The sequence below is a fragment of the Mandrillus leucophaeus genome, unplaced genomic scaffold (assembly GCF_000951045.1).
Source record: "Mandrillus leucophaeus isolate KB7577 unplaced genomic scaffold, Mleu.le_1.0 Scaffold279, whole genome shotgun sequence".
NCBI classification, from domain to species: Eukaryota; Metazoa; Chordata; class Mammalia; order Primates; family Cercopithecidae; genus Mandrillus; species Mandrillus leucophaeus.
Genome location: NW_012102909.1, coordinates 545,610 through 571,922, shown reverse-complemented (window position 1 = coordinate 571,922; position 26,313 = coordinate 545,610). Strand labels below are relative to the sequence as shown.

The following is a 26,313-nucleotide window of genomic DNA, read 5'->3' as shown; positions in this document are numbered from 1 at the left end:
GGCCAGCACTATTAATATATTCTTAGGTACTTTGAGGAGAAGGGAAAGGTGAGGAAAACATAAATTGGAGTTAGAAACTGTGTGTGTTGTTAAGTTGACAAAATTTTGATCTTCTGTGTTGCCCCATTTTAAGATACTCTTTTTCATAAAATTGGGGGAAAATGGGAATAAACGAGTATTAATTTTCTGGTGCAGTGAATAACTGTTGCCATCTCAGACCACTTGTGCATTAAAAAGAGAAACATTCTGTGGTTCTGTGCTTCTCATCAATAGGGTCTTTTACAGACGTTACCGTAGATGACTGATTTCATTTACTAGACAATTCTGAGGAGGGTATGAATGCTTTTAGACTTGGCCATAGTAACTCCAGTTTATCCAGATCACAAATAGTAGGAAAGTTCAACAGTCTGGGAGTTTCCAAAGCCCTATGCCATATAATGGTATCTTCTGAATCAGGGAAAAAAGTTGTTATGGTTTGTGTTAAGTGACTTTTATTTTATTCGTGGAAATTGGTATGTATACCTATATGGAAATGCCTGGATAAACACTGAAAGTGGCAGGGAAATTATTTTTAAAATTATTTGAAACAGGCCAACCTGGGAGGGATGAAAACTGAAGAGTTACAAAGGGAGATGTCCTGGAAACTAGAGAACCCTGCAAAAGCAATAAAGTTTATCTAGATGTATTGTTAAGTGAAACAAATCAAACGACAGTGTACTGTGATTTGCCTTGTATTGAAACAAACGCGTGTGTGTTTGTAAATACGTAGAAGATCTAGAAGGATGGGGATTACTTCTGGAAAGTGTTAAAGGGACTCACTTTTTCCTTCCATCCTTTTGTTTTGTTTGAATTTTTATAGGGAGCAGGTATTACTTTTATAAACATTAAGAATTTTAAAATGTAAAAATTGTTAGAGACCAAGAGGGATAGTTTTGCCCCATTGAGGCGGACAGTCAATGGGAAGTGTTAAATGGCAAGAGTGTGGTGTGGGACAGACATCAGTGGCCTCATCTAATTCCAGATTGCAGAGATCTCAGGAGCCAAGGCAGCAGGAAAAGCAGTTAGACTGTAGGAGGGACTTTACTGACCTGGGCAGGTAGAGTTGGCGGCGGGAGGGGCCGTGGAGAAATCAGAAACATCAGGAAGTAAAAGAAGGTGAATGGAAGACCCAGGGAGGTGTAGGAGTAGTATAATGAATATGTATATTTTGGAGGAACCAGATGGGAACTGATATTTGAGTTGTTAGCTTTTTGAGGGACTGGCCAATCTCATTCATCTTTGTATCCTTTTTTGCCTAGTTCAGTGACTTGCATGTGGTAGCAACCATTAAATGTTGAATGTTGTATGAGTGGGCGAATCTCTAAAGCCGTGTGCTTTGGTCTCCTTTTATGACAGGAGAGTATTGTATTAGATCCTTTCCAAGGACCTTTTTGGCTACATAGTCTTCTTCACCTGATTTCCATAAGCCCCATACCTTAAATAATATATTTGTATATGATTGTTTTACTAATGTGATTATATATGATACTTGGAGCAGTAGCCTTTTAAAGTAAAGAAACCTCAAAAGATTGGCTGATCCATACCAATAGTAGTGCCTTGATACACACAGGTTTATAAATCTCTCTGCATTGAAAAGGCCCCAGAGAAAGTGGGACATAAACATCTTTAGTTTATAGGGTTCTGCAGGGAAAACTATAAGAGACACATAACATTTTTGTTCCCATAACCATCTGGAAAGATAATATCTTCATTATGTTCTCATTTCTGTTGAGAATCTTAAAGAATATCACATGAAATGCTGAAACTTTCATATCTGCAATAGAGATTGTAGAGCTGTCAGCATTTGAATGTCTCATTAGTGAGAGGAGAGGAAAGGCAAATTAACACTTTTTCTTTTTGACAGTTACATACTTTAAAGAAAAATGACTAAAGGAAAAAGTGTATGATTATTTTCATCAGAAAATGTTTTAATTGCCTTTTATATTGTCTTATTTAAATGCCATAATAGAGCCGTAAATATGATATTAATAGATTATAAATATCTGCTTACATAAATAATATATCCTGTCTTCCTCCTTTCTATCAAGATTGAAAAGGCCAAACCTATTAAATGTGGAACATTTGGTGCAACATCTTTACAGCAGAGATATTTAGCTACTGGAGATTTTGGTGGAAACCTTCATATATGGTAAGATGATTTAGTCAGTATTCAGACAGATGAGACAGGCAATTTATTTGATAGTTTCATTACTCTTTCTCTGAAAGACAGAATTTTAATTTTAAAATCTTTCTTTATATGTTCCATTTTAACTATAAAAATATGAGAATTTTCTCTTAATACATATTTCTAGATTTCATATTCAAAATCCATTTAAAAATACTAATCTATTTTTCTTTAGATATTTTGGATAATATTATCAATGCTTATTTTCACACACACTGTTTGGTGCTAGCATTTAATGCCATGTATTTGTAAATAAAGGTCTATTCCCCCTCCAACTTTAAAAATATAGTATATAAAAATGCACATGAATAACATTGAAAAAGTAGGTATTAATTATTTATATTTCAGCAATAGATTTAGCACTGCAGAATGTTTGTTTTTTCAAGCTTTAACATCTAAGCACAACTTTTTAGAAGCATATCTGTTGAACAAATCAAAATAAACTTGTTTTGAATGGGCAAAATCACAATTCTGCCAAATGCCTTTTTCATATTTTACCTAGAGTTGTTTCTTATTTAGAGTGGAATGAATTGAAATTCCTTTTTAATTACTTTGCAGGAAAATCTATTATTGTAATCATTTATAATATACAGCAGTGTTCTAAAATATTATGGAGAAAGTTCTAGAGTGTTCTAGAAAAACTATCTTTCTTGCATCATGTTTTCTAACATGACTTTCTTGAGTCTCACTTAGAACCTGCTACTTTATAGTTACATTACTTTAACATATTTATCTCTTAGAATCATAACATTAAACAAAATGAAACTATTTTAATTTCTCCTTGCTTTAACTCCTTAATAATTAAATTAGCATGTATTCGTTAGTTCTTAGATGCTTTGTCATATGCTTTGAGAGATACTGGGAGAGGGGCAAGTTTGAATGCTATTTTAAAAAATAAATATATTTCAACACAAGAGTATTCAAAATATTAAATAGTACCATTGACCATCTTTCTAATATAGTTTCCTAGTATAGTACAGATATTACCAACTTACTTTCATGATAAATCGTATAATTTCATGTTAAAAAATAATGTTTTAAAGTCTATAAAATAGTAAAACAGTCATTTCAAGCAGAACCACAATCCTGTTTAATCTCTTGATTAGTTCATAATGATGGTAAATGTAATTTCTAAACTAGGTTGAAATATCTCAAAAAATTTTTCTTGTTTTTGAGATGTAGTCTCGCTCTGTTGCCTAGGCTGGAGCATAGTGATGCGATCTCAGCTTACTGCAACGTCCACCTCCCGGGTTCAAGTGATTCTCCTGCCTCAGCCTCCCGAGTAGCTAGGATTACAGGTGCCCACCACCACGCCTGACAATTTTTTGCATTTTTAGTAGAGACAGGGTTTTGCCATGTTGGCCAGGCTGGTCTCAAACTCCTGACCTCAGGTGATCTACTCACCTTGGCCTCCCAAAGTCCTGGGATTATAGGCATGAACCACTGCACCTGGCCACAAATTTTTTATTAGTAAGGTTTTACTAATAAATCTTGGCCCAATAATAAATTGGGATTATATTTCATGAATAGCCACATTCATTTTAAATATCCATAAGTTATTGAAAACTAAATTATTAAGAGAAATATAAATAGAAGTTCCAGTAGAAAAGCAAAAGAAGGGGAGAAATGGAGATGGGCAAGAAAAGGAATGTGTGAGGATCACCTAGTCAAGCCATTCATTGCCCAGTAGTGCAACTGTGGTAATCAATACTTTCCTGAATGCCTTTCTGTGAATTGACCTGTTAGACGAACTTCAGCCTGTCTTTCAGTAATACATATTGTTGTACGATGACACACTGAAAAATATGTCAATAGATGAAAATCAGTGTGGACTTCAGTGGGAAAATAGTACCTTATAAAGGAAGAAATGTGTACAAAGTAAACACTACTCATATTTTATCCTTTAAAAAGGTCATAAGATCCAACTACTGAGGCCTACTTTGGAAGAATTCTAATGAGTATGATGATTTAGTAAGGCCAGCTAATGGTGTCCATCTTCTGTTCACTTCCCGTATTTTTGTAACAGCCACTAAAACCCAGAATTGAAAAAAATTGTCCTGAGAGCCAGGTCCTCAGATACATGGTGGTTTTTTCTTTTCTTTTGTTTTTCTTTTTTTTTTTTTTTTTCCTGAAACAGGGTCTTGCTCTGTCACCCAGGCAGGAGGGCAGTGGCGTGATCTCAGCTCACTGCAGCCTTGACCTCCCTGAGCTTTACTGTATATTTGAAGCAGTATTTTTTCAGACTTCAGTGCACCACAGTCATTGTTTTGGGGACCCATCTGAGATCCTGATTCCTTATGTTTGAGGAGAAGCCCTTGAATCCATGTTTATCAACAAGCATACCTGGTAATTCATCTGTGGGCGTCTTGGAGAGATCGTCTTTGAACACTACGTATAGTGAGCTCAGGATTGGAATTTCAAGTTGAATGATGACAGTTCTCATTGGGGACTTGAAAGAAGCTAAATGGAGAGAAAATTTCAGAAGTGTAAATAAATGTATACACTATCTTCATAGCAAAACCTTAATTTCTATACAAAAAAAAATCTAACTGTAGTATGTATTTTTGAATTTCAGTAGCAGACTTAAATGTTTGGGACATGTGGTGTAAAAAGCTGTGTTTGTTGTTTAGGAATTTAGAAGCTCCAGAGATGCCAATATATTCTGTAAAGGGCCATAAAGAAATTATAAATGCCATAGATGGCGTAGGTGGACTAGGAATTGGAGAAGGAGCACCTGAAATTGTGACCGGCAGCCGAGATGGTGAGTCCATGTATTCTATGTATTTTGTTTATTTATTTTAATGGAAATCTCTATGCAGCAGCACGTCCTCTCTGAGTAAAAATCCCCTTCAGTTACCTTGACTCCCTAAATCTAACAGTCTTGCTGCTACTTTTTTAACAGGCAAGTTTGATTGCTTCTCTCTCGATTGTTTCAGACTTTTGGGTATTTGGAGATAGATTCATAGCACTTCTTACCACTATTTTAGTGTTGAGCCGGTTCAGCTACTAACAGTGATGGTTTCCTCTGAACCCTGAAGGATTTAAAATGTCTTTACAGGCTTTTGAGGCAGCTGACGATATAATGTGGGTGGCAGCTTTTCATTTTCTTTTTTTAAAAGGCAGAGTTAGTACTTGTGAAAATTGTCATATTGACAGCTGGTTGAAAACTGAAGTTCTGTGATCCATCCACTGGAGAGTTCCAAAGGCACCAGCTCAGCTCTTCCACCCTGCAGTGACCAACAAGGAAGGGCCAGGTCTTTTGGTGTCCAAAGTGGTACTGCATGACTTTAATAGAGTCAGAAATGTTTTTGCTTCACGAGGGGTACACGACAAATTTGGTACCTATTATAATTGATTTGCCTAGTTGTTTAATGACTGCTCAAGACCATGAGGAAATTGCTTTAAAAGAAAAGTGAGATATAATTTTCTAATAGGTACTCAAGAGCAGCTGTGTTTTAGAAATCACTTATTTTTTTTTACTCATAAAAGCAATATTGAGTATAGAGGGAAAAAATAATATTCAGTCTACCACACTACCACAACCATTAGATTTTTCTTTTTCTTTTAGGTCTTATATATAATTTTGCATAGTTATAAGTGTGAATATGAATTAGAAACTTTTTTCATTTAATGTTTTGTCATATGCACATATTGCTGTTTCCACAGTTATCATTTTAATGACTATATAATATTCCATCATATGGCCATACTTAACCATTCCCCTATAAGCGTTCAGTTTGCTTTTTTTGTTGTCTTATGAGAGTGGCTTAAAAATAATGAGTAAATGAGTATTGTCATATGTAGTAACTCTTTTGGAATAAACATATTTTATTTGATGATTTTTAAAAAAATGTATTGGGCCAGGTACAGTCATTCATGCCTATAATCCCACAACTTTGGGAGGCCGAAGCGGACGGATAACTTGAGACCAGGAGTTTGAGACCAGTGTGGGCAATGTAGCGAAACCCTGTCTCTACTGAAATACAAAAATTAGCCAGTGTGGTGGCACACATCTGTAATCCCAGCTACTCAGGAGGCTGAGGCACAAGTTTTGCTTGAACCTGGCAGTGGGAGGTTGAAGTGAGCTGAGATCGCACCACTGCACTCTAGCCTGGGCAACAGAGTGGGACTCCGTCTCAAAAAAAAAAAAAAAAAAGTTTAAAATTTACTGACAAGCGTTCCAAAGTACTTATTTATAGTCAGCTACAGTAGATGAGGTAGATTTCAAGTCTACCCTGTTAGCGTTGATTTTCTTTTTTTCTATCTTATTTTGTAGACAAAATGGTATTCCTTTCCAATTTGTGTTTTTTTCTATATTTACTAATTAATTTTGTTTTATGAATACTCTGTGTTCTTTGCTCATTTATCTTTTGCAAACTTACTATAAATCTTATCAATGTGTATAAATCCGGTAGAGAAAGATAATCTCTTATCTCTATATATGGGTTTTTTTTTTTTTTTTTTTTTTTTTAAAACAGGCTTTTGCTGGGTGCAGTGGCTCATCTCTGTAATCCCAGCACTTGGGAGGCTGAGGTGGGAAGATCACTCGAAACCAGCTTGGGCAACATAGGGAGATGCCATCTTTACAAAAACTTTAAAAATTAGCCAGGCATGGTGGTATAGTCCCAGCTACTTGGGAGGCTGAGGTAGGAGGATCACTTGGACCCAGGAGGTCGAGGCTGCAGTGAACCATGATCGCATGACTGCACTCTATCCTGGGTGACAGAGCAAGACCCTGTCTCTAAATAAATAAATATTAAAGTCAAGCAGCCTCTTAATGATCTTTATTTTATCCCTGGAGGTAAATCTAATGTTGTACCTCCACCTTTCCTGAGTTATTTTCCTTTTAAGGATTTTTTTTTTTTTTTTTTTGCCCTTTTCTTATTCTTTCTCAGGTACTTGCCTTTTAGCCATTTTATTACATGCATTTGCATTTCTTGTAGGTAGTAACACTATTTTAGTAAGTAGTCCCATAACATGAATTAAAACGAGGGGGTTGAAATTAAATTGAGAATTTGTTTTATTTAACATTTTCCTCTTCACTATTGCCACAGGAAAATTAAACTTAATTGTATATGAAATAGTATTCTAGACCAGGCACAGTGGCTCATGCCTGTAATCTCAGCACTTTGGGAGGCCGAGGCAGGTGGATCACCTGAGGTCAGGAGTTTGAGACCAGCCTGGCCAACATGGCAAAACCCCATCTCTACTAAAAAAATACAAAATTTAGCTGGGCATGGTGGTGGGCGCCTGTAGTCCCAGCTACTCGGGAGACTGAGGATAGAGAATCGCTTACACCTGGGAGGCGGAGGTTGCAGTGAGCCAAGATCATGCCGTTGCACTCCTGGGTGACAGAGTGAGACTCCATCTCAAAAAAAAGAAAAGAAATAGTATTCTAGAACTCACAACATAAGAAACCATTAATTCAAAATTAGAGTGTATTCATGCCGATGGTTAAATGGGTAGTAAGGAAAAAAGTAAAAATGAAAACAACACTGGTATTTTCTCTAATAAATAACACATTTGTTTTAGGCTCATGATTTGAATTACGTAACATTCACATTTGCCTTGTCAATCATCACTTGTAGATAACTTAGGAACACTTGTTGGCTTTTCTGTGTGTCTATTAATTTGGAAACCAAGCCAGATAGTCACATATGGGTGATATCTCTGATATTAAATAAAACTTACCCAATTAGAAGTCAGAACAATGTGGATATTTTCAGATGTCATAACATCTGTCATATTGCCATGTACATAGAAAGCCATAGAACAATGTAGAAAAGAAACATGATCATTCACTTTTGAATTTTTGCCAACTTACTTTTATGCATGGCAGGAACTGTGAAGGTATGGGACCCAAGGCAAAAAGATGATCCTGTTGCTAATATGGAACCTGTACAAGGAGAAAACAAGAGAGACTGTTGGACTGTGGCATTTGGTAAATTATTGAAGAATTCTTGCATTTGAATTATCAGATGGTAAAAAGCACGATCCTGCAAGAAATTTCACACTAGTCTCTTTATAGTCTGTTTTGTGGATTATTTACTGAGGCAAATATACATGGTGGTTAATGTCAGCCTCTGGATCCTGGATTTGAATTCTCACCTGCAATAAGTATATTGGCTGTGGGGCCTGGAGCAAGTTACCAAAGTTATCTGTTCCTTGGTTGTTTCATTTATAAAATGGAATTAATAATAGAATTTACTTAGTTGTGTCATCATGAAGATTCAATGAGTTAATTACATGTAAAGTGCTGAGAATTGTGCTTATTATTATGTGTTTCTGTTTAATTAGATAATAGTGACCTAATTTAAAATCAGACACCATTAAAGGGGATAAACCAAGCCTCAGATGCAAACAGTAACCTAACAAATCATACATTACACTGTGTACAGAGTATGTTTATTTTCCAGAAAATAGTTTGCCATTGCAAAGTTATTTCTTATAAATTTTGATAACTGTGTTCCTTTATTAATTTACTTAAAATGAATATTGATTTTGTAAGACTAATTGACATTTGCCCTTTGATATGGTTTGGATCTATATCCCCACCAAATCTCATGTCGAATTGTAATCCCCAGTGTTGGAGGTGGGGCCTCGTGGGAGGAGATTAATGGGGGCAGAGTTCTCATGAATGGTTTAACACATCCTCCCGTATACTGTAAATCACCTCTGGATTACTTATAATACCTAATATGATGTAAATGTTGCGTCAGTCATTGTTGTATTGTTTAGGGAATAATGACAAGCACAAGAAGTCTGTACATTTTTAGTGTAGATGCGAATTTTTTTCCAAATATTTTCGATCCATGGTTGGTTGCCTATAGATGCAGAACCCGTGGATAGGGCGGGCTGATGGTAGAAGAGAATAATAGTAGGAATATCCTTAGAGATGGCTCAGGACAATGGCCAGAGGTGTTAGGATGGCCTGAAGATCGTTCTAAGTTTTTGACGGTTTTTGCAAGGAGGAGATGAAATCCGAGCTTTAGGACAATGAACTAATGGTATTTAGCGGGAGTGATGGGTGGCACAGAGAATATGAGTTCAAGAGCTCTTGGCAGTATTCCAGGGAAGACCTAAGTTACAAGCACTGAGAAGGGAGCAGAGTGGATGATTCAGAAGATAATATTATGCAGAATACATAGAATTGGGGAATTTTTTTGGATATGAAGAACAAAGAAAAGGATTATGTCCAAGATGACTGAGTTTTCAGGCTGATTGTGGGGTGAATGATGTTATTATACAAGGGGTGGGATAATTTGTAAAGGAAAATGGTAAGGTCATTTTGGGACATCATGAGTTTAAGATGATGGCGTACCATCTAGGTGGGGCCCACAGTGGAAACGCAGGGCTGGAGTTTATGAGAAAAACGAAGTTAGAGGCAGTAGAGAACGAAAGCTTGGGGACAGGATGCCCAGATAGCCTAGCACAGTGACAGGGGCCTCCTTCTCACTTAACACTCTTTCCTCAGCAAGAGGTACTTGGAAAAAAATCCTTGAATTCCAGGAGGATGAGTTTAACTACGGATTATAAACTTACTTCAGGTATGATCATCCACACTACTAAAAATATGTTACAGTGTGCTACAGCTTATTTTCAGATTTCCTTGGAAAGATGGGATCACACCAGAACAGCATTTTTCAAGATAAATTAGTTTTAAAATTTCTGTTTGCGTTCAAATATAGTTACTGCCAAGAAAGCAACAGAAGTATAACTGTGTTTATTCTCCGAGACCCCTTTGTGTTTGAGTTATAGTTGGCCTGCTAGCCTTTGCAGATATACTATAAAGCATTTTTTTTTTTTTTTTTTTTTGAGACGGAGTCTGGCTCTGTCGCCCAGGCTGGAGTGCAGTGGCGCGATCTCGGCTCACTGCAAGCTCCGCCTCCCGGGTTCACGCCATTCTCCTGCCTCAGCATCCCGAGCAGCTGGGACTACAGGTGCCCGCTATCACACCCAGCTAACTTTTTTTTATTTTAAGTAGAGATGGGGTTTCACTGTGTTAGCCAGGATGGTCTCCATCTCCTATAAAACATTTTCTTTAAATTGAATTCAATAAACGCTTTCACATATCCTTTCAGTGTGGAATTACAGTGAATGAGCTTATATTAGTCCGTTTTGCATTGAATTCCTTTATTTCTATAAAGGAATACCTGAGACTGGGTAGTTTATAAAGAAAAGAGGTTTATTTAGCTCATGGTTCTGCAAGAGTATACAAGAAGCATGGTGCCAGTATCTGCTTCTGGTGAGACCTCGGAAGTGTCTGCTCATGGCAGAAGGCAAAAGGGGAGCAGGCGTGTCACATGGCGAGAGAGGGAGCAAGAGAGAGGGGAGGAGGGAGGCGCCAGACTCTTGAACAACCAGACCTCTCATGAATTAGAAGAGTGAAAACTCATTACCACAAAGACTGCACTGAGCCATTCACAAGGGATCCAGCCCCATGACCCAGCACCTCCCATCAGGCCCCACCTCTGACATTGAGGATCTTACATCAGCATGATTTGGGGGGACAAATATCCAAACTCTTATGAGAGATTTAAACAAACCAAAAAACTATTGGAAACCACATTAATAATCTTGATGTCCTGTCAGGATTGATAAGGTGGGATTCTATCCAGTGTGATTTTTAAAATCTGATTTAGTATAAGCTATATGTATAGTTTCATAAGATTTTTTTAAGCAACCTTTATATGAATGCATTTATAAGGATGTGAAATGTTGTATTTTGATTTCCAGGCAATGCTTATAATCAAGAAGAACGTGTTGTTTGTGCTGGTTATGACAATGGGGATATCAAACTATTTGATCTCAGAAATATGGCATTACGGTGGGAGACAAACATCAAAAATGGGGTAAAGTACATTCTGATGCTTTTTGGTTTCTCTGCGCATGTTTCCATTCACCTCTGAATTACTACAAAAGGAAGACACCTCTAGTAACTCATCTCAGTCAACCCCTCTGCCAATGGTTCTTAACTTTTTGGGACCAAACTCGTTTGAGAATCTAATGAAAATCCTGAATCCTCTCTTCAGAAAATGAGCTCACACCCACATGTGGTATGTACAATGTTGGGGGAGTCACCAGCCCCTTCAGCCTGTCTGCAGACCCCTGTGGGCCATGTAGTAAGATTTCAAAATAAGCAAGTAAAAGGCCTTTTTATGCCAATACAGAAAGCCTGAAACAGTAGTCACCTCCCCAGCTCAGATTTTTGGTTCCTCAGTTGTACACCTTTAGCAAAGAATGTGGTTTCCTCCTGTTTTCTACTGTCAGCCTTTACTTAACTGTTAAATAACATAAAAAGTTAAATAATGATTCCCCAAAGGCATTCACTGAGCATGGGAACCCAAGATAGTTTTGTTGATCTTACTAATGGAAAAAAAAATGGTTTTTTCTTTTTTTTTTGAGATAGAGTCTTGCTCTGTTGCCTAGGCTAGAGTGCAGTGGCACAATCTTGGCTCACTGCAAGCTCTGCCTCCCAGGTTCACGCCATTCTCCTGCCTCAGCCTCCCAAGTAGCTGAGACTACAGGTGCCTGTCACCACGCCCGGCTAATTTTTCATATTTTTTAGTAGAAATGGGGTTTCATCGTGTTAGCCAGGATGGTCTCAATCTCCTGACCTCGTGATCCTCCCTCCTCAGCCTCCCAAAGTGCTGGGATTACAGGTGTGAGCCACCATGCCTGGCCAAAAAAAAAGAATTTTTTTTTGAGATGGAGTCTTACTCTGTCACCCAGGCTAGAGGGCAAGGGCGTGATCTCAGCTCACTGTAACCTCCGCCTCCCAGGTTCAAGCGATTCTCCTGCCTCAGCCTCCCAAGTAGCTGGGACTACAGGCACACGCCACCATGCCCAGCTAATTTTTGTATTTTTAGTAGAGACAGGGTTTCACCATGTTGGCCAGGCTGGTCTTGATCTCCTGACCTCATGATCCACCTGCCTTGGCTTCCCAACATGTTAGGATTACAGGCATGAGCCACCACGCCCGGCTGGAAAAAAATTTTTATGGTAAAAGTTAAAAGAGAAAATGATTGTTGGAGTGCTTTCACATTATCTGACCATTTTAAAGCTGTTTTACTTAGTTTAAAAGAGCCTCCTGAGTTAATACTGGTGAGACTACCAATAATAAATATTCTCTGTTTTCAGGTATGTAGCTTGGAGTTTGACAGAAAAGACATAAGTATGAATAAGTTAGTAGCCACATCTCTGGAAGGAAAGTTCCATGTTTTTGACATGAGAACACAGCATCCAACCAAAGGTTTTGCCTCTGTTTCAGAAAAGGTAAATATGAGGGAAATGTCTTTATATGAAGAAGAATGATAGCTTGGCTTAGACTGATAAGTAGAATTAGTCACCAAGGTTTCTTCCAGGTCTTTATGTGAGGGGAGCTATTTTTGATATATTCCTGTGAGATCTTGACAAGTTTTTCTGTGCAAAGAGTACTTCCCCAAAGTTTATCAACTTTAGACTTCTTGATTATAATAAAGATCTCAGTTAGGTAGGAATCTTATTTTGTAGTTTAGGGGCAATTAGAAGAAACCTAGCTGATAATAGGAATTTGATCAACAAAACCCATCCTCGTGTTTCCTAATAAATATATAATACTTGTGCTAATACCTGGTTATATATTTTTCAAAATATAACTATATGTACATGATGTCATTACATTTTATTTTATATTCCAGTTTGCTATATTAAATGAAATTATTGAAAGCACTGAGTACTGTGATTATAGTAGATGTTCAAAAATATTTTATTTACTTAACTTTGCCTTGCATTTGAGGTAGCTGAGAGGGAAATATGGTATTACAGCATTAGACCAATAGATGAGGAAAGCAGGGCAAAAGGAAAATACTGGTTTAAAAAAAAGATAGTTTCTGGACTGGGGGCATTACAGAAAATTCATGCAAAAAGGTCCTGTCATTCACAAGAAATGGATTGGAAATGTGATTTGAGCTTCCTAAAGTATAAAAAGAAAGAAATATCAATTACGGATTCCTTGTTTCCGTAAGATTAAAATATGCAAGTTGCTCATGAAGTAAGAATTTACTCCCTTGCTTCTCTCTCTCCTGTGGATTCAGTTAGGATTTCTTGAACCTTCCTATTTTGTCTCATTATTATTATTGTGTGTAAATTATTGTCACTGCCCTATGAAAACGAAATTCTTAACAAGATAATTATAAAGTATTGGTTTGCTTTTGTCATTTCAGAATATATTAAATATCTATCAACAACATAGATCACTTTACTAAACTGTTACATGTATAATTTGCAACACATATATCATTATCTATAAATAATAGTGTCATCTCCAATTTTTTATTTTGTTTGTTTGGCTTTTTTTTTTTTTTTCTTTTTGGAGACAGAATCTTGCCCTCTTACCCAGGCTGGTGTGCAGTGGCATGATTATGGCTCACTGCAGTCCTGGGCTCAAGTGATCCTCCTGCCTCAGCCTCCCAAGTTGCTGGGAGTATAGGCACACGCCACCGCATCTGGCTAATTAGAAATTTTTTTTTTTTCATAGAGACAGAGTCTTGCTGTGTTGCCCAGTCTGGACTTGAAACCTGACCTCAAGTGATCCACCTGAGCCTCCCAAAGTGCTGGGATTATAGGCGTGAGCCACTATACCTGGCCCAGTTTTTTAAACTTATATTTAGTTAACCCAGTAATTGCTAAATCTGCCAAATAGATGACTCTGGTATATTTTAAGAGGTCATTTCCCCTCTTGCTTTTTGTGTTTTTCTCAACTTCCTGAAGAAGAAGAGAAGTTTAAGCTACAAAATAAAATGTCTCAACAGCTTGAACCTAATCACTGGGAGACCGTTACACACTTAAAATATGTGTTTTGAGATATGAGTCTTTATCAGCTAGTGGTAATTCTTTCAAAAGACTATTGAAATCAAAGGTCAAGACTAATCACTCACTAAAATGTGGTGTTCCACAATAGCCAGCCCCGCTGCTTCTACAAAGCAGCAGTCATTCATTCCCTCTCACCTCCTTTCTCTCCCTCCCTCTGTTTCTCTCTGTCTCCTAAATTCCCCCCAGTTAATGCAGTATTGCCAGGATGGATTTAGGGGTTGCTATTGAGGTGCTAACAAACTGTTAACCTTCCAGCTGCTGGTTTTTAGTCTTTAGTCTAATGTGAATGATAAAGACCTTAGTTTATTATGACCATAAACATTGTCTATAAGTCCTCATGGTCCGTATTTTGAAGACTGGACAGGTCAATGGCAATACATTGAAAATAAGACTCTGGGAGCTGTTAGTTAAAATTCAGTCTGTAAATTTTAGTTAAAATTCAGTCTAGAAGAACTCTATACTTATTGCTGACTTTTGCTGTGAACTTCAAACTGTTCTCAGAACTAAAGTGCATTTTTAAAAATTCAGTCCACATTTTTTGTATATATAAACAAAAGTATATATTTTTGCATTTTGAGTGTTTTCCCCCTCAGAATGAACTAGAGGTATTTACATATGTAAAATCTATTCATAATGTATTTGGTACTGTAAACTTAAATGGACTTTAAATTTAATACCTGTCTTTTTAAAAATGCAGTAGAACTTTGTTTCATAAAGCAATAAAGAAAAATGATGCTTTTTCTAATTTCTTATGTGCTCCTATAAATCTCTGTAGCCATTATAAAGAAGCGTGCCAGAAAATAACCTTAATTACTTTTATAACCGTTGAAATTATAGTAGTAAAAGTTCTTTATTTGCAGAGTTTCTCTTCCAGGGCACCATTTAGCATATAAACCAGTTGTGTGCCTCTTGTTCTGTTTAGGCTCATAAATCTACTGTGTGGCAGGTCCGACACCTGCCGCAGAACAGGGAGCTGTTTCTGACAGCTGGAGGCGCCGGCGGCCTTCACCTCTGGAAGTAGTAAGTCTGCCAGTGCACACTGCTCCTTTTAAAGTTACCTGTGGGTGTAAAGTAGGATTAGATTGAACTTTTTTGTCTTTTTTTTTTCCCTGCTTTGACTTAGTTCATTTTGATATGATTTAAAATTTCATGGTATTACATAACTTGTTTTCTAAGCATTTTGTATGAATACACTTTACATTTAGTAAAGTGTACACTAATCTTCTTTTGATACATTAAGTCTATTTATAATTTTAGTTGTGTCTTCTAAGTATGTAAAAGTTGGCCCAAGACTTTTATCAGATATTATCTTGAAGTGATTAGAACACTCACTGCCTCTAAAAGATGGGGAAAGGGTTCCTTGCCTAAATTTGGATAACATCATTGTGATAGACCCCAACAGAGCCTGAGGCTCCTGACTGGTCTTCAGGAAAGACGTTATCACTGAGTTTGCTTTCTGCATATCTAGGCTGGGTGAGTTACGGTGAATGCTTTACTGTGCATGCTACTCTCTGAATCCCAAGGGCGCTAACATCGTAGATACTAGATCATTTAAAAGGTCTGATATACTTGCTCAGGGTTGGCCTGTGAAAAGGAGAAAAAGCAAAACAAAACAAAAATTAAAGATCTGATAAAAATTGTGAGTTAATGGTATTTCTGAATACTTTATTAGCTAAGCAATATGTACTTGGAGGGGAAAAATTATATCTTTCTTAAACATCACTCGGAAAAAATAGCAAGCCTATAAATGAAGGATCTTTCAAAAATAAAGTTTCATTAATAATGTAAGAAGAAAAACACCATCCTCAATATATCTGGGACTTTCACATTTATAAAATTCTTCTCTATTAGCTCCTTTGAGAAGCTGGAAGGGGTTCTGAAAAACAGGGCTACAGTTGGAAAGTACTTGTTAAAGTACTGTGTGCAGGGATACCGCTGACAAAAAACCAGAGTGAATGCTTTATTTTATATTTTCTGACAGAGTCTTGCTCTGTTGCCCAGGCTGGAGTGCAGTGGCATGATCTCATCTCACCGCAGCCTCCACCTCCAGGTTCAAGGGCTTCTCCTGCCTCAGTCTCCCGATTAGCTGGGATTACAGGTGCCCACTACCATGCCCAGCTAATTTTTATATTTTTAGTAGAGACGGGTTTCACCATGTTGGCCAGGCTGGTCCCGAACTCCTGACCTCAGGTGATCCACCCGCCTCGGCCTCCCAAAGTACTGGGATTACAGGCATGAGCCACCGCGCCTGGCCAGGGTGAACGCTTTAGATCAAAACAGTATGGTTATGGCAAAACTCTGTCTCTACGAAAAATACAACAATTAGCTGGGCGTGGTGGCACACGTCTGTAATCCCAGCTACTCGGGAGGCTGAGGCACGAGAGTTGCCTGAATCTGGGAGGTGGAGGGCTCAGTGAGTCGAGATCACACCACTGCACTCCAGCCTGGGAGACAGAGTAAGACAGAGCAACAGAGACTTTTTCTGTCTCAAAAACCACACAAACAGTATGGTTTCTGTGAGTGAAAAGCAGAGGAAAAGTTTGAGGCGTTCTGGGAGAATGTGGGGTAGACCGATCACTTGCTACTTTCCCTTCTTCTAGCACCTTTGCCCGTTGTTCTTCCCTGATTCTTCCACCCCGGTCTCCTCCCCACGTTAGGCTCTGCCAGTCCCCTTAGTGAAGCCATGTGGTCGCACGTCACTATTTTACTTGGTGACCAAATCTTTAGGCTGCTTACTTGAAGAAATAGTTCCAGTTTTCTTTGTAATCCACACGTGGATTTGTATTCCATAAGACACACAAACACTTTTGCAGCTGGAAGTTTTTACTACAGTGGATTTCGTTCTGTCGGTAAAGTTAGGTCTGTATGCAAATTTGAAGTTTAGTGCAATGTAAACTTTACACTTAACCAGAACAGATGTGCAGTCTAATCTTCAAATCGGTTTGGAATTTTACTGTCAAGTATTGTACCAGCAAAGGGAATTGGTTTAAGTACAATGATATTTAGCTTTATTTTCATTTGCCAGTCTGTCTTGGTAGTAATGCAATTAAATTGTAAATATTTATTGGCCGCTGAACCAACAGCTCCTAGAAGAAATCATCTAGTTATTCATGACTTGTTTTTTGAATAACTTCAACATGCTGGTTTTTTTTTTTTTTTTGAGTATTATTTGAATCACATACACATATTCTTTTAAAACTTCAACAGGTAATATGGAAGGTTTTTAAAAATCTTTATGTTATCTTTTGAATACTAAATAACTGCAGCCTTTGCCAAGAGATACGTGAAAGACGTCTGTATTTAAACCATTTGTTTATCTGAATGTTTTATTTCTTTTCATCAAAATGATTTGTAGGGTTTGAGAGGAAGAGAAAATAGTAGATCATCTACCTGTAGATTCTTCTTCCATTTCCATTTTGCTTCTGATTGGCTTTGTGCTTCTTACGTTCTTGGCCTTTGCCAGCATTTATGAAATAAAGATGCTGTCATAATTGATACTAGTAGGTTTTAAAAGGCCGTCTGAGGAGTGATGCTTCTGTATTTTATCAGGAGCACATCTCCACTGGGGAGGAGTGTTTTCTTTCCCCTTTTCCAATCTAGACCAGATGGGATTTATGACTTTAACCTTCGGCTTCTCTTACCATATCAATTTATATTTTCAGCTGAAAAAAATCATATGTTCTCAGAACCACTTTTTTCTTGTTGGAAACAATGACATTTAGGTCTAACATCTCCACTCTGTGACGCCTTCCCATAGAAGTGGTATACAAAAGGTCCTTAGGCTTGGGTCTGTGTAATGGAGCTTGAGGGTTAGAAGCTGGCATGTTTTTCATTCTGGAAGTGTTTAGATGAAGTTCTGCAAATGTTACTCAAGCCATTGCCTTTGCACATTGTTTGCCTGTGATATCCAGCAATCTAAATCTGGAGGAAAATTGCAATAAATCAAAGGTTATCAAAAGCACCAAGTAAATGTATTAAAGAATCCTAGATCAACCTAGAACTTTCATATTAAAAGAGAAAACATAGATACATGTTGAACAGAAATGACTTTTAGAAGTTTTTAGTAGAACTAATAACCCTTTTTATGACATGTTTTGGGGATAGGATTGAGGTTGAAATTGTCTCTTTATTTGCAAACAACTCAGTATTAGAAAGATTCTGTAAGTATTTATTAGTCCCAGTAACCAACTGAGAAATAGAGTCATTGAAGTGTATGTGTAGAAATAAAATGGTGAAAGCTAAGATTTACGCGCTCTTACTTTGATCTTGTTTTCAGTGAATACCCTATTCAGCGGTCAAAGAAAGATTCTGAGGGAATAGAAATGGGAGTCGCAGGTTCTGTAAGCCTTCTGCAGAATGTTACGTTGTCCACCCAGCCCATTTCGAGTTTGGATTGGAGTCCAGATAAAAGGGGTCTTTGCGTCTGTAGTTCATTTGACCAAACGGTGAGAGTACTAATCGTTACGAAACTCCATAAAATTTGACTTCAAGACTTTGGACTCACAGAATTTAAGATAGGTTCTGGAATCCTCTGACCCTCATTGAACAAAGCTGGATTTGGCTGATGACAAAAGCGCCCAGACACAAGCCCCTGGGCCAGCCTCCAGCCTCTCCTGGGGCGTGTTTGCCAACTTGCTTGCTGCTGCGCGTGGGTATCAGAAGCACGGAGTAAACTGTCTCCAGGGCCAGTGCTCTTCTTCTCCCTTCCATTTCTAAGTCAATAGTTGTCTATAATTAAACATATTTCAGATTTGTTCTGTGTCCGTGAAGTACCATATTTTATCTTTATGCTTGTGTTATGTTTTAGTGTCTATAATGTTGTGGTGGGAATCATTTCATTTGGTTTAAAAGAGTTTGCCTTGGAAAAACGGAATTAACCTTCAGAAATACATTTTGAGAGATTTCAGTGTCAGTAAGTTTCTGGACATAATATTATTGTATAAAATATCAAAATGGTGGGCCAGGCATGGTAACTCACGCCTGTAATTCCAGCACTTTGGGAGGCTTAGGCGGGCGAATCACGAGGTCAGTAATTCGAGACCAGCCTGGCCAACATGATGAAACCCTATCTCTACTAAAAATACAAAAAATTAGCTGGGCGTAGTGGCGGGCGCCTGTAATCCCAGCTACTCCGGGAGGTGGAGGTTGCAGTGAGCCGAGATCGCACCACTGCACTCCAGCCCTGGTGACAGAGTGAGACTCTGTCTTAAAAAAAATATATATTTATCTCTCTCTCTCTCAAAGTGGCACGGTTGGTCTAGATTTGGGTAACTATTTTCAGCAATTTAATTCATAAAACAAAATGCTATGATTTATAAAGCTCTTTTTTACTTAAAATACAGGAATTGAATTGGTGAGACTTTTGGTTATTGACTGTGGTAAGTGGTGGTGAAATGTACAAGATTGTAGGGGTTTTGTAGTCTTATTTTTGGTCATACTTTAAAAATGCATTTTATGAATAAACTTGTTTTTGAGATCTACAGAAGCTTTGATTCTGTTAACAGTAGTAATAAAGTTAACATTGTCACATCATTTTGCTTTATAAATGCTTAATTAGTAGTTAATTCACTTTGTTTCTTTAATGTTCACCTTATCTTTAAGCCTTTGGAATTATTGACTTTATCACACTTTCATTAAGCCTACCCTCCCCCACCTCCACTGAAGAGAATTCAGCCACCTAAAACATTCATAATATGTGAAATATATGTGATTTCAGGGGATCATGGAGAGTCACTTATTTGAAATATTAAGAAAATTAAGGTTTTTTTTTTTTTTAGTTTCCCAGTGTTTTATAGAATAATGCTGTGGATATAATTGTGAAGATAAAAATTAAATTGAACTTTAAAAAAGCTTATATCTGCAAGTTTTTTAAAAGTTTGCAGTGAAAAAAAGGAAACTTCGCAGAAGTCTCTCTTAGAACACTTGTATTTGGTAATAGAGTCAACAACAATAAATACCTGTATTTTATGAAATCTAAGATGTCATCGATACCACTGATGCTATGCCATTCAAGAAAACGGAGCCAACTAAAACATTCATAATATGTAAAATGTATGTGATTTCAAGTGATCATGGAGAGTCACTTGTTTGGAATATTAAGTTGAGAAAATTAAGCATTTTTTGGTTGTTGTTTCCATTTTTTTTTTTTTTTGAGACGGAGTCTTGCTCTGTCGCCCAGGCGGGAGTGCAATGTCACGATCTTGGCTTACTGCAACCTCTGCCTCCTGGGTTCAAGCAATTCTCCTGCCTCAGTCTCCCGAGTAGCTGGGATTACAGGCATGTGCCACCATGTCCTGCTAATTTTTGTATATTTAGTAGAGATGGGGTTTCGCCATGTTGGCCAGGCTGGTCTTGAACTCCTGACCTCATGATCCGCCCACCTTAGCCTCCCAAAGTGTTGGGATTACAGGTGTGAGCCACCGCACCCAGCCCCAATGTTTTATAGAACAATGGGATATAATTATGAAAGTAAAAATTAAATTGAACTTTTAAAAAGTTTATATCTGCTTTTTCTTAATTTGCAAAGAAAAAATGGAAAATTTGTGGAAATCTCTCCTAGGACACTTGTATTTGGTAATATAATAGAGTCAACAATAAACACCTGTATTTCATTAAATCTAAGATATCATTGATACCACTGATGCTAGGCTGATATGATGAAACTATGATAAAATGGTTTTTTTTTTTATCACTTACTGTTTGCTTTATATTAATTGAGTGTTCTTTTTATTTACACATAGATTTTTTTCCATTATGTATCACTTGTGTGCATCCTTAAAAAGAAAAATATATACAGGAGACTATTATCCTAAGTAAAGTAACTCAGGAATGGAAAACCAAACATTGCATTTCTCCTAAGTGGGAGCTAAGCTATGAGGATGCAGAGGCATAAGAATGACACAATGGGCTTTGGGGACTTGGGGAAAGATGGGAAGGGGATGAGGGATAAGAGACTACAAATCAGGTTCAGTGTATACTGCTCGGGTGATGGGCGCACCAAAATCTCACAAATCACCACTAAATAACTTACTCATGTACCCAAATACCACTTGTTTCCCCCAAACTTATGGAAATAAAAAAATTAAAATAGAGGAAAATTTATACAAAATAAATTTGGTATGCTATTCCTCGGATTCCTTCATATTCAGAGTTTAATTCTTCTAAATCACTTTTTGAATTCAGAGCCATCAGTGTTCATGGTTTTCCTTATAATATTGTCGTTTCTGCCGGGCGCAGTGGCTCAAGCCTGTAATCCCAGCACTTTGGGAGGCTGAGACGGGCGGATCACGAGGTCAGGAGATCGAGACCATCCTGGCTAACACGGTGAAACCCCGTCTCTACTAAAAAATACAAAAAAGTAGCCAGGCGAGGTGGCGGGCGCCTGTAGTCCCAGCTACTCGGGAGGCTGAGGCAGGAGAATGGCGTAAACCCGGGAGGCGGAGCTTGCAGTGAGCTAAGATTCGGCCACTGCACTCCAACCTGGGCGACAGAGCGAGACTCCATCTCAAAAAAAAAAAAAAAAAGAATAATAATAATAATAATATTGTCGTTTGTGCATAAAAATGTTGGTATGTAGCATTTCTTTAAAACATGTTCCACTATTGCCTTTGGGGATTTCTTTCAATTTACTTACGCTTCTTCAACATGTTTTTGTGTATACATACGTGCAGGCAGTGACAACTGTCAAGACTGCAGCCTGGCTGACCACGATTATTTCAGTTGTCTATTGCTGTATAACAAACCACTGCAGACCTTCATATCTTATAATACTAACGATCATTTATTTTGCTTAGGAGTCTGATTTGGACAGGGTTCAGCAAGGAAGCCTCATCTGTGCTCCAGATAGCGTGAGGCAGGCAGCTCTACTAAAGGCTAGTGGACCTGCTTCCAAGATGGCACTCACTCATACTACTTGCAGGTTGGTGCTGGCTGTTAGCTGGGACCTCAACCAGATCTGAGAAGCAGGGGCAGAGCTCACCACATGGCATAGGGTTTCTGAGCATGGTGGCCAGGTTCCAAGGGTGAGCATCCCAGGAAAACACCAGGCAGAAGCTATCTTGTTTTATTAATGACCTAGCTTCATAATTTACTTAGCATCACTTTGCCACACTCTATTAGTTGAGGCAATCACAACCTCCTATCCCAAGTTCAAGGGCAGAGGACATAAATTCTACTTCCTTTTTCTGTGTGTGTGTGTGTGTGTGAGAGAGAGACAGAAAGAGAGAGAGAGAGAGACAAGGTCTTACTCTGTTGCTATGCTGCCCAGGCTGGAGTGCAGTGGCGCCATCATAGCTCACTGCAGCCTCGACCTGGGCTTAAGGAATCCTCCCACCTCAGCTACCAGAGTAGCTGGGACTACAGGTGTGTGCTGCCACGCCCAGCTACATTTTTAAAATTTTTTGTGGAGATGAAGTAAATTCTACTTTTTGATGGGGTCTTGACTAGGTTCCAAAAAAGCATGTGAGCTGGTTGTGGTGGCTCATGCCTGGAATCCCAGCACTTTGGAATGCCAGGGCAGGTGGATCACCTGAGGTCAGAAGTTTGAGACCAATCTGGCCAACATGGTGAAACCCCGTCTCCACTAAAAATACAAAAATTAGCTGGGCGTGGTCATACACCCCTGTAATCCCAGTTACTTGGGAGGCTGAGGTGGGAGAATTGCTTGAACCTGGGAGGTGAAGGCGTGTAGTGAGCTGAGATCATGCCACTGGACTCCAGCCTGTGCGACAGAGTGAGACCCTGTCTCAAGAAAAAAAAAAAGCATGTGAGACTTTGAAATACTGTGGCTAGTTTTAGAAAAGACAATCTGGTGCAGTGATTATAAGATTCATCCTAATTTCAAAGATGCATGAATGGACAGAAGGATGTTCTCATTCGAATTGATGAAATGCATTGCTTCAAATGCAGATACTCCTATTCCACCCATCTACATACACCCCTCCCTGCCCCTAATTTGTTGCAGACACGACTAATCAATCATGCCACTCATTCTCCCTGAGCCTCACAAGCTTTATGACACTCCGCTAGGAGCCACTACCAACTGCTGGCAAGTGAGATAAAAAGTATTTACTCTCCTGAATCTAGAGAGTGAAAAACAGGTAGCCTCCTGGACCAGGAGTCACTGGACACCCCTCTCCCCCAGCCCGTGGCTTTGTGTTTCAGTATGCCAGGAAATGATGAGGCTCTCCAGCACTAGACCATATAAACCAAACTGATGCAAAAACCAAAATGGCGCTTCATTCATATGTAGTGAGGGATGAACCCTTAGGTGCCAAAATGCCTAGGTTTGCCAACTGAGAACCTTCTTCGTGTCCATTTATCTGAGATTCTGTGTAATTGTTTTGAAGTCTTTCTGTGAGAGTGGAATTAGAGACAGGTGTTGACAGTATTTAGAATAATGCATCCAGGCCTTAGTGAAGCCTAAAAAAAAAAAAAACCAGTCTCAGAACCATGAAGCTCTAGGCTATTGTGCACTTTTTACTGCAAATATGTTTCCATTCTTTAACTTTGCTGGGTGTGGTGGTAAATTGTAGACTGTTTTAGTAAGGGATTTCTGGAATAATTCTCATGGGGGTGGCGGGGAACCTTCCAGGGAAATGCTACTTTGTAATGACTTTTTTTTTTTTTCTTTTGACCACCAGACTGTCCTCTAAAGTAAGTGCGACATGCAGGCTTCAGATATGAAGCTGGCTTGTGCAACCTGATTATAACATAGCAGTCTGCAATCAGGTGCTATGGCTCGTTTGAAAAATATGTGGGCAATTGGCTTTTAGCTATGTTTTTGTTGCTGTTGTTATTATTTAGTTTTTATTTCATAATCATAAACTTAACTCTGCAATTCATCCAGCTAGGCATGGAAGGGAATAAGGAAAGCATGGAACTGCAGCAAGAGCACAAAGATTCTAGGATACTATGAGCAAGTGGGGTGGAAGGGTGCTCTCCTGGGCTACAGAAGGAATAGTCTGGTGGTTAAGACAAAACATGAGTCACACTGATTAGAGATGTCCACAGTTAGCAATGGTGATCTTGCTGGTCTTGCCGTTCCTGGACCGAGAGCGCTCCATGGCCTCCACAATCTTCATGCCTTCTTTCACCTTGCCAAAGACCACATGCTCGCCATCCAACCACTCAGTCTTGGCAGTGCAGATGAAAAACTGGGAACCGTCTGTGTTGGGCCCAGCATTTGCTATGGACAAGATGCCAGAACCTCTGTGTTCTAGGATGAAGTTCTCGTCATCAAATTTCTCCCCATAGATGGACCGGTGCCATTATGGTGTGTGAAGTCACCACCCTGACACATAGACCCTGGAATAATTCTGTGAAAGCAGGAACCCTTGTACCCAAATCCTTTCTCTCCAGTGCTCAGAGCACAGAAGTTTTCTGCTGTCTTTGAAATATTGTCTGCAAACAGCTCGATGGAGATGCGGCCCGAGGGCTCACCGTCAATGGCGATTTTGAAGAACACGGTGGAGATGACCATGGCTGGTAGTACTGGGCTCCTGGCGGCGTCAGCATCTGCTAGCTATGTTTTTTAAAAGGCGGGTTGGTTACACTTACCCAGGAAGCCTCTATCTCTGAATGTCTGGCCACTCTCACTGTGTTGTGGAGCCCCACCTCCCTGCTTTGGATGAGACTAGACTGCCAGGCACCATTCTCAGGGCCATACCCAGCCGTCCCAATAAAATGGGGCCTAATGCTGCTCTTCTGAGAGCTTGGGGGCACTGGGCCCATGCTGCCCTCAGACTTATCAGGACCTGCTGACAGAAGTCCTGTCCCATGTCCAACCAGCTGAGGACTCAGAGCTGCTAGGACAATGTCCTCTGTTATTCCACCCTAAGTACCTGCATATTGCCTGGAGTGGTGAGAAATTCTTTAACCATCAGTTTTCCCTACCAGGTTTAGGATGAACAAGTGGCAGTAAGAAAACTCTGTGAATCTTTGTCACTGTGTAGGGATCTAGAGGCTAAACCCTTGTCCTCAACTCCAGAACCAGAAAAATGGTTGTTAGTAGAACAGCACAGAGGAAGCAGATGCAGATTATCCTCACAGTGCCATGGCCATGAATGCAGTTGTCCATAGGTTTTGTATATTTTACATCAAACATCAAGCTTGAAATAAGGAACAGGATTTTGTGTTTTTAACTTAGAGCATAAGAGGAGATTCTAGGTAAAAGGGCTGTGACCAAATACAGCTGCATTTATATAGTCATGGATCAATTTTATGAAGTATTCTTTAACAACTGAGCTTTGCTTATGGTGTTGTGATCCAGCTCTATCCCTAAGCCAACTTAAAACCAGATCACTCAGCAATACCCTTTATACAACACTTTTTTTTTTAATTTTAATTGAGATTGAGTCTCACTGTGTCACCCAGGAAGAGTGCAGTGGCATGATCTCAGCTCACCGCAACCTCCGCCTCCTGGGTTCAAGCACTTCTCCCACCTCAGGCTCCCAAGTAGCTGGGATTACAGGCATGTGCCACCACGTGCAGCTAATTTTTTTATTTTTAGTAGGGATGGGGTTTTGCCATGTTGGCCAGGCTAGTCTCAAACTCCTCACCTCAAGTGATCTGCCTGTCTTGGCCTCCCAAAGTGCTGGAATTATAAGCATGAGCCACTGCCCCTGGCCCCTTTATACAACATTTAATAAATGTTGGGCCAGGCACAGTGGCTTATGCTTGTAATCCTAGCACTTTGGGAGGCCAGGAGTTCAAGACCAGCCTGGGCAACATAGTGAGACACTTGTCTCTACAGAAAATTTTTTTTAAAAAAGTAGCTGGGTGTGGTACCACAGCTTATAGTCCCAGCTGCTTGGGAGGCTGAGGCAGGAGGATCACTTGAGCCCAGGAGGTTGAAGCTGCAGTGAGTGGTGACCGTGCCACTGCACTCCAGTCTGAGCAAAATGAGAGACCCTGTCTCAAAAACAAATAAATAAATAAATAAATAAATGAAAATGTTGATTGGTGATTAAAATGATAAGTAATTAGAAAAAAAAGTCCATCTTAACCCCTGGCCTGTTTTCTGAAGGCATTGTTATTGATTAGGGTTAGGTTGAGCTGCAAGTAACTGAAAACCCAAAATATACATTTTTTTTTTATGTCTCTCATCAAAATCTAGGTAAGCAGTCTGGGCTACTCTAGTGGCTCGACAGTGACCAGGGACCTGCTGCCCTGTGTCTTCTTCCCCCGCCATTCTCATGGAACAGTGTGCCTGTTCCAGTTGAACCATCACATCCACA

At 39.0% G+C, this 26,313-nt stretch overlaps 1 protein-coding gene and 1 pseudogene across 1 annotated transcript in view; one reads left to right on the top strand and one right to left on the bottom strand.

Moving 5' to 3' along the window:
• Positions 1 to 18,561, top strand: part of WDR92 (WD repeat domain 92) — a 138,704-nt gene extending 120,143 nt beyond the window's left edge. Inside the window, 7 exon segments of the mRNA XM_011984990.1 lie at positions 2,088 to 2,188; positions 4,855 to 4,985; positions 8,064 to 8,165; positions 10,961 to 11,076; positions 12,365 to 12,499; positions 15,000 to 15,097; positions 18,354 to 18,561. Coding sequence (XP_011840380.1) covers positions 2,088 to 2,188; positions 4,855 to 4,985; positions 8,064 to 8,165; positions 10,961 to 11,076; positions 12,365 to 12,499; positions 15,000 to 15,097; positions 18,354 to 18,561 — 891 coding nt within the window.
• A 5,511-nt stretch (positions 18,562 to 24,072) lies between these two features.
• On the bottom strand, positions 24,073 to 24,557 carry LOC105543223 (annotated as a pseudogene).
• Between the last annotated feature and the right edge of the window lie 1,756 nt (positions 24,558 to 26,313).